The 12,420-nt window shown below is 40.9% G+C and overlaps 1 protein-coding gene across 11 annotated transcripts in view; it reads right to left on the bottom strand.

Annotated features, from left to right (window-relative positions):
- HERC6 (HECT and RLD domain containing E3 ubiquitin protein ligase family member 6) overlaps positions 1 to 12,420 on the bottom strand; it is a 71,384-nt gene that overhangs the window by 36,789 nt on the left and 22,175 nt on the right. For all 11 annotated transcript variants that reach the window (XM_033214782.1, XM_033214785.1, XM_033214792.1 and 8 more), the window contains 4 exons: positions 10,598 to 10,734; positions 9,264 to 9,331; positions 2,596 to 2,714; positions 1,933 to 1,992 (listed from right to left, as the gene is read on the bottom strand). In XM_033214782.1, coding sequence (XP_033070673.1) covers positions 1,933 to 1,992; positions 2,596 to 2,714; positions 9,264 to 9,331; positions 10,598 to 10,734 — 384 coding nt within the window. The remainder of the gene's footprint in view (positions 1 to 1,932; positions 1,993 to 2,595; positions 2,715 to 9,263; positions 9,332 to 10,597; positions 10,735 to 12,420) is intronic.

Raw genomic sequence — 12,420 nt, 5'->3', positions numbered from 1 at the left:
GTGGTGCATACCTGTAGTCTCAGCTACTCCGGAGGCTGAGGTGGGAGGATAGCTCAAGCCCAGGAGTTCAAGGCTACAGTGAGCTATGATCAAACTACTGCATTACAGCACGGGCAACAGTGCAACACCCCATCTCTAAACATTAAACAAAACAAAACAAAACAAACAAAAACACCAGGCATAGTGGCTCAGGCCTGTAATCTCAGTACTTTGGGAGGCTGAGGTGGGTGGATCACTTGAGGTCAGTAGTTCGAGATCAGCCTGGCCCAACGTGGTGAAACCCCATCTCTACAAAAACTACAAAAAAATTAGCGGGGCATGGTGGCACATGCCTGTAATCCCAGCAACTCAGGAGGCTGAGGCGGAAGAATCACATGAACCCAGGAGGCAGAGGCTGCAGTGAGCAGAGATCACGCCACTGCACTCAAGACTGGGTGACAGAGTGAGACTCTGTCTCAAAAATATAAATAAAAATAATAAAAATTTTAAAAAGAGGCTGGGCGCGGTGGCTCATGCCAGTAATCCCAGCACTTTGGGAGGCCGAGGTGGGTAGATCACTTGAGGTCACGAGTTTGAGATCAACCTAGTCAACATGGTGAAACCCCATCTCTACCAAAAAATACAAAAAATTAGCTGGGTGTGGTAGCGCACACCTGTAATCCCAGCTATTTGGGAGGCTGAGGCAGGAGAATAGCTTGAACTCAGGAGGTGGAGGTTGCAGTGAGCTGAGCTGTACCACTGCACTCTGGCCTGGGCGATAAAGTGAGACTTCGTCTCTAAATAAATAAATAAATAAAAAAGAAAGAAATATTTTCTCCTTGCTAGATTAACTGATTGATAGTAATATTAGGGCTAAAATATTTATGCAAGTACTAAAACAAAGCATTACAAATTTCCCCCTTAAAATATATTCTCTTTTGCAGCCTTTGACATCTTAGGAGTTTCTCACTCCTGAGAAATGAGCATAGACACTTTTTCACATTCGGAAGAAAATAATTTTCACATAGAAAAGATTTTCCCACATGCAGTAAGAATTAGCCTGAGGTGAAATTGTTGGTATCCAACAGTTCCTCTAGTCCCACAAGCTGACTGAGAATGCAGCTGGGTTAAGAACTATTGGGACTGCCAAGGGGGTTGTACAAGGGCAAGTAATAGCAACAAGGGTTAAGTGAGTACCACCTAGTGGCCAGGAGTGGGTACAAGATGTGTATCACCATATTTTGGACCAGTGAGCAAACTTAAGGCCAAGTTAACAAGAGAGGACCAAGCAAAGGAGAATCCATATGAGTTACACCAGCTGCAGACAGATCAGCAAGGCATCAATCTCCAAAGAGGCAGAGGGCAGCCTAAGACACTTTACACTGCTATTTCTACTTCTCTTCCCTTTTACACTCAGGTGCCATATTGGAGAGCTTGGAGGAAGGAACAGAAATAGAAGATTCAAATATTGAGCATTACAGGAATTATTTCAACTATTGGATCAGACCAAATGTTAAACCAAATAGGAGTGAAATCAGATTTTCTTCTGTAGCAGTGAGTTAAAGACAACATAAATAAGATCTATTTTTTAATTGATCGTACACAGTAAAAATGGTAAAGTGTACTCTTGGCTTCTAAGTACTAAAGCAATGTGAGATTTAGTCAATCCCTTATATATACAAAGATCCTGAAAAAACACCATTCCTTCTAGTCAGACAACAGAGTAAAGTGGTATGAAGGAAGTAAACAATATTAATTAGGAATTATAACTTACAGTGGTCTAACAGAAAATTACTTTATAAAATGAAAGAATTCTATAACAACCTACAGAGTTCTCTGTGTTGGACTTTGTGAGCAAGAATAACAAAATTCGCAAATTAAACCTACTTGAAACATTTCATTTTAAATATTTTCCATTGTTTTAAATGAAGGTAAATCTTATGTAAGTATTACCTTTTCTTTAAAAAACTTGCCGTCAGACAAGCAGGAGACGAAAATATCATTCTAATTTCACTGTAAAAGTAATAACAAGGGGTAAGTCACAACATACCATAAAGCATGCCTTTTAAAAATCTTATTATGTCTGAATAAGTAAATGATGATGTGGAATCATTATTAATGAAAATAACTACTCTCTTAAGAGTCTCCCAAATCCTGGGTATACTTTGTTCATATTATTTCTAAATCTTACCAAAACCTTTTGTAGTTGATTTGTTCAAGTCATGTAGGTTTAACTAAAACCTATCCCTGTGAAGACCAAAACTCATAAAACTCCAAAGGGTAAACTATGAAGATATGAAAACAGTCCACCTTATTGACGGCTTTGTGAGCTTTTTTGATTCACTCCTGCAACTCCCTCACCTAGTAAGGCACCTGGGATATCACATGTCCTCCATATATCTATAAATGAGTACATTGATGACCTATAAATGAGTACATTGATGACCTAGTCACAATGTAGAAGAGAATCATTGATGACCTAGTCACAATGTAGAAGACAATCATGGTCAAAATACAAATACCTTCACAACAAAACCAAAACCTCTATCTTAGGATAAAATTACCAAAGCCTCAGAACCAGATAAAAGTGGCTTATAACTTATCAGACAGAGCCACCTTTTAGCCACGTCACATTCAGTACTTCTTTTCACTGCTATCCATTTTTCTGCCATGGACTGGCTAATTCGGCTTATTTCTGGCAGGGTTTTCCTGGGAGCACTTGTGGAACTAGTATCCTTCAGGGAAGGAAGAAACAAGAATGATCAGGAACACACACACATTCAGTAGTAAATTATACAGTAAATCATCTGGCATGGGTGGTAAATAGGCCCTGCCGTCTTGGGTGGTAGCATTTGGTGGGAGGAGCTTTGGCATCAGACCAGTAGGGCTATTCCACCTCTGAGCCTGGGCCACTTTGCTTGGTTTGAGCCTTAGTTTCATCATTAAAAAAAAAAAATGAACACAGGGCTTCAAACAGATATTCATTGCAGCATTATTCACAATAGCCAAAAGATGGAAACAACTCATGTCCGTCAACAGATGAATAGATTTTTAAGATATACATAAAAATGAATATTATTCAACCTTAAAGGAATGAAATTCTGGCTGAGCACAGTGGCTCACACCTGCAATCCCAGCACTTTGGGAGGCTGAGGTGGGCAGATCACCTGAGGTCAGGAGTTTGAGACCAGTCCAGTCAATATGGTGAAACCTTGTCTTTACTAAAAATACAAAAAATTAGCCAGGCGTGATGGTGGTCACCTGTAATCCCAGCTACTCAGGAGGTGGAGGCAGGACGCTTGAGCCTGGGAGGTGGAGGTTGCAGTGAGATGAGTTCATGCCATTGCACTCCAGCCTGGGCAACAAGAGTGAAGCTCCATCTCAAAAAAAACAAAAAACAAAAAACAACAAAAAAACAAAGGAATGAAATTCTGACACATGCTACACAACATGGACGAATTTTGAAGACAAGCTAGTGAAATAAGCCAGATGCAAAATGACAAATATTGTATGATTCCACTTATATGAAGTATCTAGAGTAGGCACATTCATGGAGACAGAAGGTAGATTCAAGATTACCTAAAGCTGGGGGCGGAGAGGGGGAATGGGGAGTTATTATTTAATAGTTACAGAATTTCTGTTTGGGGTGATGAAAAAGCCTTAGAGTTGGATGAGATGGATAGTGGTGAGAGTTGTACAATATTATGAAAGTAATTAATGTCACTGTCACTACATTGTATACTTAAAATGATTAAAATGACAAGTTGCATTTATAGATATTTTACCACAATAAATAAAGGGAGATAATAATACCTACCTCTCTGGGTTCTTGTTAAGATTCAATTATAGTAGGTATAAAAAGCTTTGGGTTTATAATAGGCACTCAATAATCAGTTTTCTTGTTCCCTTTAATCACCCACAAGTGTTTACTTTGATGTCCGTAACTCTCAAATTGTTATGTGCATCCGAATCACCTGGTGGGTGATTCTGGTGGGCTTGTTAAAGTAGATTGCTGGGCTCCACCCCATAATTTCTGATTCAGTGGGTCAGGGTAGAGCACAAGAATTTGCATCTAACAAATTCTCCAGTGATGCTGATGCTGCTGGTTTGGGGACCACACTTTGAGAACCATCATTCTATATAATACTTTAGAGCAAATAACCCAGCCAGGGGTTTCAAAAATCACTGTCTGGAAAGAAAAATCCATTTTCAATATAGTCTTCCAAAGGCATTGGTGCTCTAACTTATACCTATGCCTCCACTGCACTTGTTATGAGCCTGGAAATCCTGCATCATTTTGGTTTAATGATGAAATAAAAGACCCCTTGAAAAAGACAGGTAACCACGGCTCTTAAAATTCCCTTCAGCTTCTTGATCTGAGTCCTGGGTTTTCCCTGTAGTTTGATCAAGAGGAAGTTTTTCCCCCCACATCCCAGGAAACTTGGGACAATGAGGTGCTCCCTCTGGCACTTACATACCATTTCTTTATTTTCTGCTTCAAAATCCCTAGCTCCTCCCAAATGCACGGCACGAAACTATGTCATCTGCCTCCTCTTCTTTTGTAATCTTCTCCCAATGTCCTTGTCACTCCCCTTCATTCATCGAAAGCTTTGGCACCTTGCTGACTGTCTTCCCCACAGCATGATTCCCATGGTCACCCTTCCTGCCCTCGCTCTTGGTAACTTCAGAATTGATGAACATTATCTATCTCCCACCTTCATCTTTCAATTCTTAATCATCTCCACTCTTTTCCTCTGCTCCACCGCAGCCACACATGCCCTGGATCAGGGTTTCCAAACTGACACTATTGATATTTTGGGTCAGATAACTCTGTTGTGAGCAGTTGTCCTGTGTATCATAGGATGTTTAGTGGCATCACTGGCCTCTGCCTATCAGATGTCAGTAGCAGCCACTCCCAACACCATGCTCTCCCCTAGTTATGACAAACTACAATGTCTCCAGACATTGCCAAATGTTTCCCGGAGCACAAAATCACCCCTAGTTGAAAACCACTGCCCTAGATATAGGTGAGAAGCTGGATGTTATAATTATCAATTGTTCCATCTTCTAAATTTCTACCAGAAATGTTCTCTTCTCTGACCATCATACACCATCTTTCAGATTCACCTCTTTTAGAGTAAAACCCGCAGTCCAAGATTCTTTTGTGCACCGGGATTTCCAATTCATTAGCCCTGTTGTTTGTCCATAATTCATCACCCTCTTTTTTCCCTCTCACCCAGGTTAAATTCCATGGTTCATCACTATAATCACACCTATAACTCTTTTGTCCATTTCCTATTGTACTTACCTAGCAAAATTCCACCTGTAATTAAACTTGACTCTGAATTACTCCAAAATCCAACTGAAGCAGCCTAACATCACTGGAGAAAGCTGCACAACTGTGCAGACTGATTTCACTTTAAGCCTATGACCACAGATTTCAAATGGGCACCTGACACTGTCTATTGGATTCCAAGGCTACCTACTTTTTCCCTCTCTAAGACAACTGCTGCAACCCTTCCTTTCCTTCCTAAACCTTTCATACTCCTCTGCTTGCTCACACTCAGATGGGGACCTTGCCTTATGCATCACTGAAAATTGAAGAAACTAAGCAAGAACTAATCACCTTCCCACCATCAACCTACCTGTACCTGCATGTTTCTTATTACAGCAGAATAAATACATCTGTTCATACCCCTCAATCATGCGTTAGATTCTGCTTCCTCTCTCCTACTCTCAGACATTGCTTCTGTAATTATTCACTCTTTCCTTCTCTTTCTTTTCTTTTTTTTTTTTTTTTTGAGATGGAGTCTCGCTCAGGTTCATGCCATTCTCTGCCTCAGCCTCCCAAGTAGCTGGGATTACAGGTGCCCGCCACCATGCCTGGCTAATTTTTGCATTTTTAATAGAGATGGGGTTTCACCATATTGCCCAGGCTGGTCTTGAACCCCTGACCTCGTGATCCACCCGCCTCGGCCTCCCCAAGTGCTGGGATTACAGGCGTGAGCCACCACACCCGGCCTATTCACTCTTGTGCAGCATGAGAAACCCTCCCACAGTTCTCTACTCTCCTTCACATCAAAATTTCTCAGAGCTGTCAGAGGCATTGTTTGCACTTGTTCCCCTTCTATTCTCTGTCTGGCCCACTCGGGTCAGGTTTCCTTCTCTCTCCTTTGCAATAACACAATCTCACCAAAGCAAAAGTAAACTATGCACTCCTCTTACTTGACCACTCGGCTGTATTTGACAGAATTGGCCACTTTCTCCTCTCCTTCTGGAAATACAGCAGTCCCCCTTACCCATGGGGGATGTGTTCCACCAAGACCCCCAGTAGATGCCTGAAACCATAAACAGTACCAAACCCCATATAGACTACGTTTTTTCCTATTCATCCATAAATATGATCAACTTTAATGTATAAATTAAGCACAGTAAGAGATTAATATCAACAACTAATAAAATGAAACAATTATAACAATTTACTGTAATAAAATGTATGTAAATGTGGTACCCCTCTCTTTCTCTCAAAATAGCTTATTATACTGTATTCACCCTACTTCTTGTGATGAAGGGATGAAGTGGAATGGTGTGAGATTTCATCATGCCACCCAGAACATGTGATTTAAAATTTACGAGTTGTTTATTTCAGAATTCTCCATTCAGTATTTTTAGACCACAGTTGAATGTGGGTAACTGAAACTGTGAAAAGCAAAACTGTAGATAAGAGGTACTACTGGGAGCCAGGCACAGTGGTGCACACCTGTAATCCCAGCACTTTGCCAGGCCAAGGTGGGCAGATCACTTGAGCTTAAGAGTTCAAGACCAGCCTGAGCAACATGGCAAAACCCTGTCTCTACAAAAAACATACAAAAATTAGCTGGGCATTGTGGTGTGAGCCTGTAGCCCTGGCTACTTGGGAGGCTGAGGTGGGAGGATGGCTTACGCCTAGGAATTTGAGGCTGCAGTGAGCCAAGACTCCAGCCTCGGTAACAGACTAAGACCCTGTCTCAAAACAAACAAAAAAAAACCAACCAAACAAACAAACAAAAACAAAAGAGAGGACCTCCGAACAGGTGCTTTCTTCTCTTGGCTTGTTTGGCCAGCCTCTCCCGATTTTCCTTTCTTCAGAAACTGCTCCTTCTTAATCTGTTTTTCTGGATCCTCCACTGTCTGACCTCTAATGGAAATGCTTGATTTTGTCCCCCTTCTTTTCTCATTTGCACTCTCTCGGTGAGCTTTCATCCAGGTCCCTGGCTTTAAATCCCGTCTGTGGGATGATAACTGCCGTGTTTATATTCCATTGCCAGCATCCTCCCTGAGCCCCGCATTCACATATCCAGCTCAGTCTCTAGGTCTCCTTTCCAAGCACATTTCTGATCGGTCCCCCGTCACATAGCTGACCCCAGCTTACAGAACTGGCTCCATCTTGTAGAGCTCTTCATCCTTTCTTCCTACGGTTCTGCCTCACTGGCCTTCTGTCACACACACCAAACTCATTCTTGCCTCACAGTCTTTCTGTGTGCAGTTCCCTCTGCTCTGTGCATTCTTTCTCTGGACCTAAGCATGGCTAAAATCTCTGCTCAACTGTCACAGCCTCTACAAGGCCTTTTCTGACAGGCTTTACTAGAGAACACCACCTCATCAATCTCAAACAATTGATTTGTTTTCTTCAGAGTACTTGTCACTGTCTAATGTAATTTTTTTTTTTTTTCTTGAGACAGAGTGTTGCTCTGTGCCCCAGGCTGCAGTGCAGTGGCACAATCTCAGCTCACTGTAACCTCCACCTCCTAGGTTCAAGCGATTCTCCTGCCTCAGCCTCCCAAGTAGCTGGGTTCAGGCAATTCTCCTGCCTCAGCCTCCCGAGTAGCTCATGCCACCATGCCCGGCTAGTTTTTGTATTTTTACTAGAGATGGCATTTCGCCACATTGGCCAGGCTGGTCTCGAGCTCCAGACCTCAAGTGATCTGCCTGCCTCGGTCACCCAAAGTGCTGGGATTACAGGCATGAGGCACTGTGCTGAGCCCCTAATACAATCTTATTTATTTTGCATTCACATATTTATGGTCCGGCCCTGCCTGTGGAGTCCAAATGCTATGAATGAGGGTAACCTTGTGTGTATTATTCACTTTTGTCCCAGGCACCAAAAGCAGAGCCTGATATATAAAAGGGTCTCAATTTTTGTTGAGCGGCTGATTGAATGGCTATGATAGAGCAACCAAAGTATAGTCTCCTAACTATCCCAGGAGCACAGAAACCTTTGCCTCTGACCACTTTCTGTGCCAAGGACTATAGAAAGGGTCTATTATGTTTCTAATTTGTACTTTTTCCTGTTATCAGGAATGTTCTAAACATCAAGTAACATTCCTGATAACAGGAAAAAGTACAAATTAGAAAAATAACTATGAAGGCTTTTGTTTCCATAAAAACACTTCGGAACTCACCCAGAAGTGTAATAATAAAATCCCTCCTGTTAACAATTAGGAAGGCACTATAGCATGGTGGATAATGGTGTAAGCTATTGGGTTAGACTGCCTGGATGCAAATCCAGCTCTACCACTTACTAAGAGTGCAACTTTGCATAAATTCACCTCTCTGAGACTCAGCTTTTTCAGCAGTAAAATGTGAAAAATAAAATCAACGAGAGTTGATATGAGCATTAAACATCTTGATCCGTTTGAAGAACTTCGACTGCTGCCTGACACATGGTGACTGCAGTTAAAATGAGTCATCACTGTTATCTATCATCATTAATTTTATTAAGCAATAAACTTGAGTTGGGGACTCGATGATGTGACTCTTGCAACAGAGGACAGCTGAGACGCTGCACGCCGCCCCCTCCACACACACCCCTGCACACTTACACATATGGCAATCCTCCCGTTGAAGGAGGTGCCACTGGGAAATTCCCTACAGGACACCTCAGAAACCCTTTCTTCACAGTCCTGGACAGGGAAAATCCAGTTCCCTCCTCAAGATAGAAACAGCTGCTGTTGACAAAAGCTACATGTGTATGTGCACTTACATAATGCAAATTCAACATACACACTTACCAATAAAGAAAAAAGAAATCTGAAATGGTGGTGGGGGGTGTCTAATCTGTTAGGAAAGTTAACAAATAAAGAAGTGAGAATTATGTAATATTTTTTCATAAGCATTCTAATACAGGACCTTATTGTTTTAGTAAAAAACACCTGAATATATATGAATAATACAGTATTTCAAATACTGCTCTGATATCTTGAGAAAAAATAATTTTTAAGAGGAACAAAAAGTATAACAAATACCTGATGAGTTGTCACAAAGTTGGCATATGTTCCAGCAAAAATGTGTTTGACTTGAACATCCACAAGGTCTAAAAGAAAGTCATAAATCCATGCTTAAGAGTTTTTAGAAGTAAAAATAAATCTGATGTATTACCAAGCCAAATTTACTTACTTACTGGCAATTTATATTCTCCTAAATGGATTTTGACTACAAATGCATAAAAGATTAATTTTTTTCTTTTTTTCCCTCCCATCATATTGAAATAAAAGATCAGTTTTGATCAGATTACATGTCATATATTCACTTAGTCTAAAATTTAGTTTTTCATGCACTTGCATAATGCAGCCATGTGGCCATGCTTTAGAAGACATTTGATTAAATATATAAAAGTGCATTGTTCTGGTTGCTTCTTTACTTTCTTAATAAACTTGCTTTCACTTTATGGAAAAAAGTGTATTGTTCTGATGCTTACGTAATCAAGTTAGGATCCTCTTCTGTATTACCTTAATCTTTTTAATTTTATTATTGTATTGTATTGTATTGTATTGTATTGTATTGAGACAGAGTCTCATGCTGTTGCCCAGGCTGGATGATGATCTCGGCTCACTGTAACCTCCACCTCCTGGGTTCAAGCAGTTCTCCCGCCTCAGCCTCCCGAGTAGCTGAGATTGCAGGTTTGCACCACCACGCCCAGCTAATTTTTGTATTTTTAGTAGAGACGGGTTTCACCATGTTGGCCAGGCTGGTCTTGAACTTACCTTAATCTTTAGAAATGATTACCAAATACCCTAAGATTCACTGCATAAGAAAAAAATGCACTACATATATATATACACACATACACATACATATACACATACACACACATATATGTGTGTGTGTATATATATGTGTGTGTGTATATGTATATATATGTGTGTGTGTGTGTGTGTGTATATATATATCAAGTAAAAGTACAGCCAGGCACGGTAGCTCACGCCTGTAATCCCAGCACTTTAGGAGGCTGAGGCAGGTAGATCACCTGAGGTCGGGAGTTCGAGACCAGTCTGATCAACATGGAGAAACCCCATCTCTACTAAAAATACAGAATTAGCCAGGCTTGGTGGCGCATGCCTGTAATCCCAGCTACTCAGGAGGCTGAGGCAGGAGAATCGCTTGAACCTGGGAGGCGGAAGTTGTGGTGAGCCGAGATCAGGTCATTGCACTCCAGCCTGGGCAACAAGAGTGAAACTCTGTCTCAAAATAAAAATAAAAGTACTAGGGAAACTACAGTTCTGTAGGATCCTTTGAAAGATACTAGTTCTCCTCCAGTGGCACTGACAAACACAAAATCATGAATTAGTGGGACTCATACCTTCAGCAGAAATCAGGCATCTAATGTCAAAGTTCTCTGTCAGGGCCTCTGGATGAGTTGGCTTGCTTGTGTCACTTGGTCCATGACCAAAAGATACCACCTGACCAGTGGTGTGCACATATGCAAGGGTGTGATAACTATAGGAGAGAGAAAACACCATAATGAAGACTAAGGCACTCATGGCTTTTGAGAAAGATGATGTCCCTTAACATAAAATAACAAACACAAAAAACCAATTTGCTTTTACTAAGCACTCAGCTCCCACCCAGCTCCCTTATCACAATATCAGTATTAGAGGGCATCAAAGGATGTGGCTAAACAGACGGCCAGTCAATATTAACTTGCTACTAATCTTAAAAATAGAATGTTATTGATGGGTCTTTACTATGGTTTCTATCATTTGTGTTTTATTTATTTATTTTTTTTTATTATTATACTTTAAGTTCTAGGGTACATGTGCATGACGTTTATATCATGTATAACTCCCCAATGCAATCCCTCCCTCCTCCCCCCTCCCCATGATAGGCCCCAGTGTGTGATGTTCCCCTTCCCGAGTCCAAGTGATCTCATTGTTCAGTTCCCACCTATGAGTGAGAACATGCGGTGTTTGGTTTTCTCTTCTTGTGATAGTTTGCTAAGAATGATGGTTTCCAGCTGCATCCATGTCCCTACAAAGGATGCAAACTCATCCTTTTTGATGGCTGCATAGTATTCCATGGTGTATATGTGCCACATTTTCTTAATCCAGTCTGTCACAGATGGACATTTGGGTTGATTCCAAGTCTTTGCTATTGTGAATAGTGCTGCAATAAACATACGTGTGCATGTGTCTTTGTAGTAGAGTAATTTATAATCCTTTGGGTATATACCCAGTAGTGGGATGGCTGGGTCATATGGTACATCTAGTTCTAGATCCTTGAGGAATCGCCATACTGTTTTCCATAATGGTTGAACTAGTTTACAATCCCACCAACAGTGTAAAAGTGTTCCTATTTCTCCACATCCTCTCCAACACCTGTTGTTTCCTGACTTCTTCATGATTGCCATTCTGACTGGTGTGAGATGGTATCTCATTGTGGTTTTGATTTGCATTTCTCTGATGGCGAGTGATGATGAGCATTTTTTCATGTGTCTGTTGGCTGTATGGATGTCTTCTTTTGAGAAATGTCTGTTCATATCCTTTCCCCACTTTTTGATGGGGTTGTTTGTTTTTTTCTTGTATATTTGTTTGAGTTCTTTGTAGATTCTGGATATTAGCCCTTTGTCAGATGAGTAGGTTGCAAAAATTTTTTCCCATTCTGTAGGTTGCCTGTTCACTCTGATGGTAGTTTCTTTAGCTGTGCAAAAGCTCTTTAGTTTAATTAGATCCCATGTGTCAATTTTTGCTTTTGCTGCCGTTGCTTTTGGTGTTTTAGACATGAAGTCCTTGCCCATGCCTATGTCCTGAATGGTACTACCTAGGTTTTCTTCTAGGGTTTTTATGGTATTAGGTCTAACATTTAAGTCTCTAATCCATCTTGAATTAATTTTCGTATAAGGGGTAAGGAAGGATCCAGTTTCAGCTTTCTACTTATGGCTAGCCAATTTTCCCAGCACCATTTATTAATAGGGAATCCTTTCCCCATTTCTTGTTTTTGTCAGGTTTGTCAAAGATCAGATGGCTGTAGATGTGTGGTATTATTTCTGAGGACTCTGTTCTGTTCCATTGGTCTATATCTCTGTTGTGGTACCAGTACCATGCTGTTTTGGTTACTGTAGCCTTGTAGTATAGTTTGAAGTCAGGTAGCGTGACGCCTCCAGCTTTGTCCTTTTGACTTAGGATT

Source organism: Trachypithecus francoisi, unplaced genomic scaffold (genome assembly GCF_009764315.1).
Source record: "Trachypithecus francoisi isolate TF-2019V2 unplaced genomic scaffold, Tfra_2.0 Lachesis_group1, whole genome shotgun sequence".
NCBI lineage: Eukaryota > Metazoa > Chordata > Mammalia > Primates > Cercopithecidae > Trachypithecus > Trachypithecus francoisi.
The sequence above is the reverse complement of the archived record's forward strand: the minus strand, read 5'-3'. Positions and strand labels throughout refer to the sequence as shown.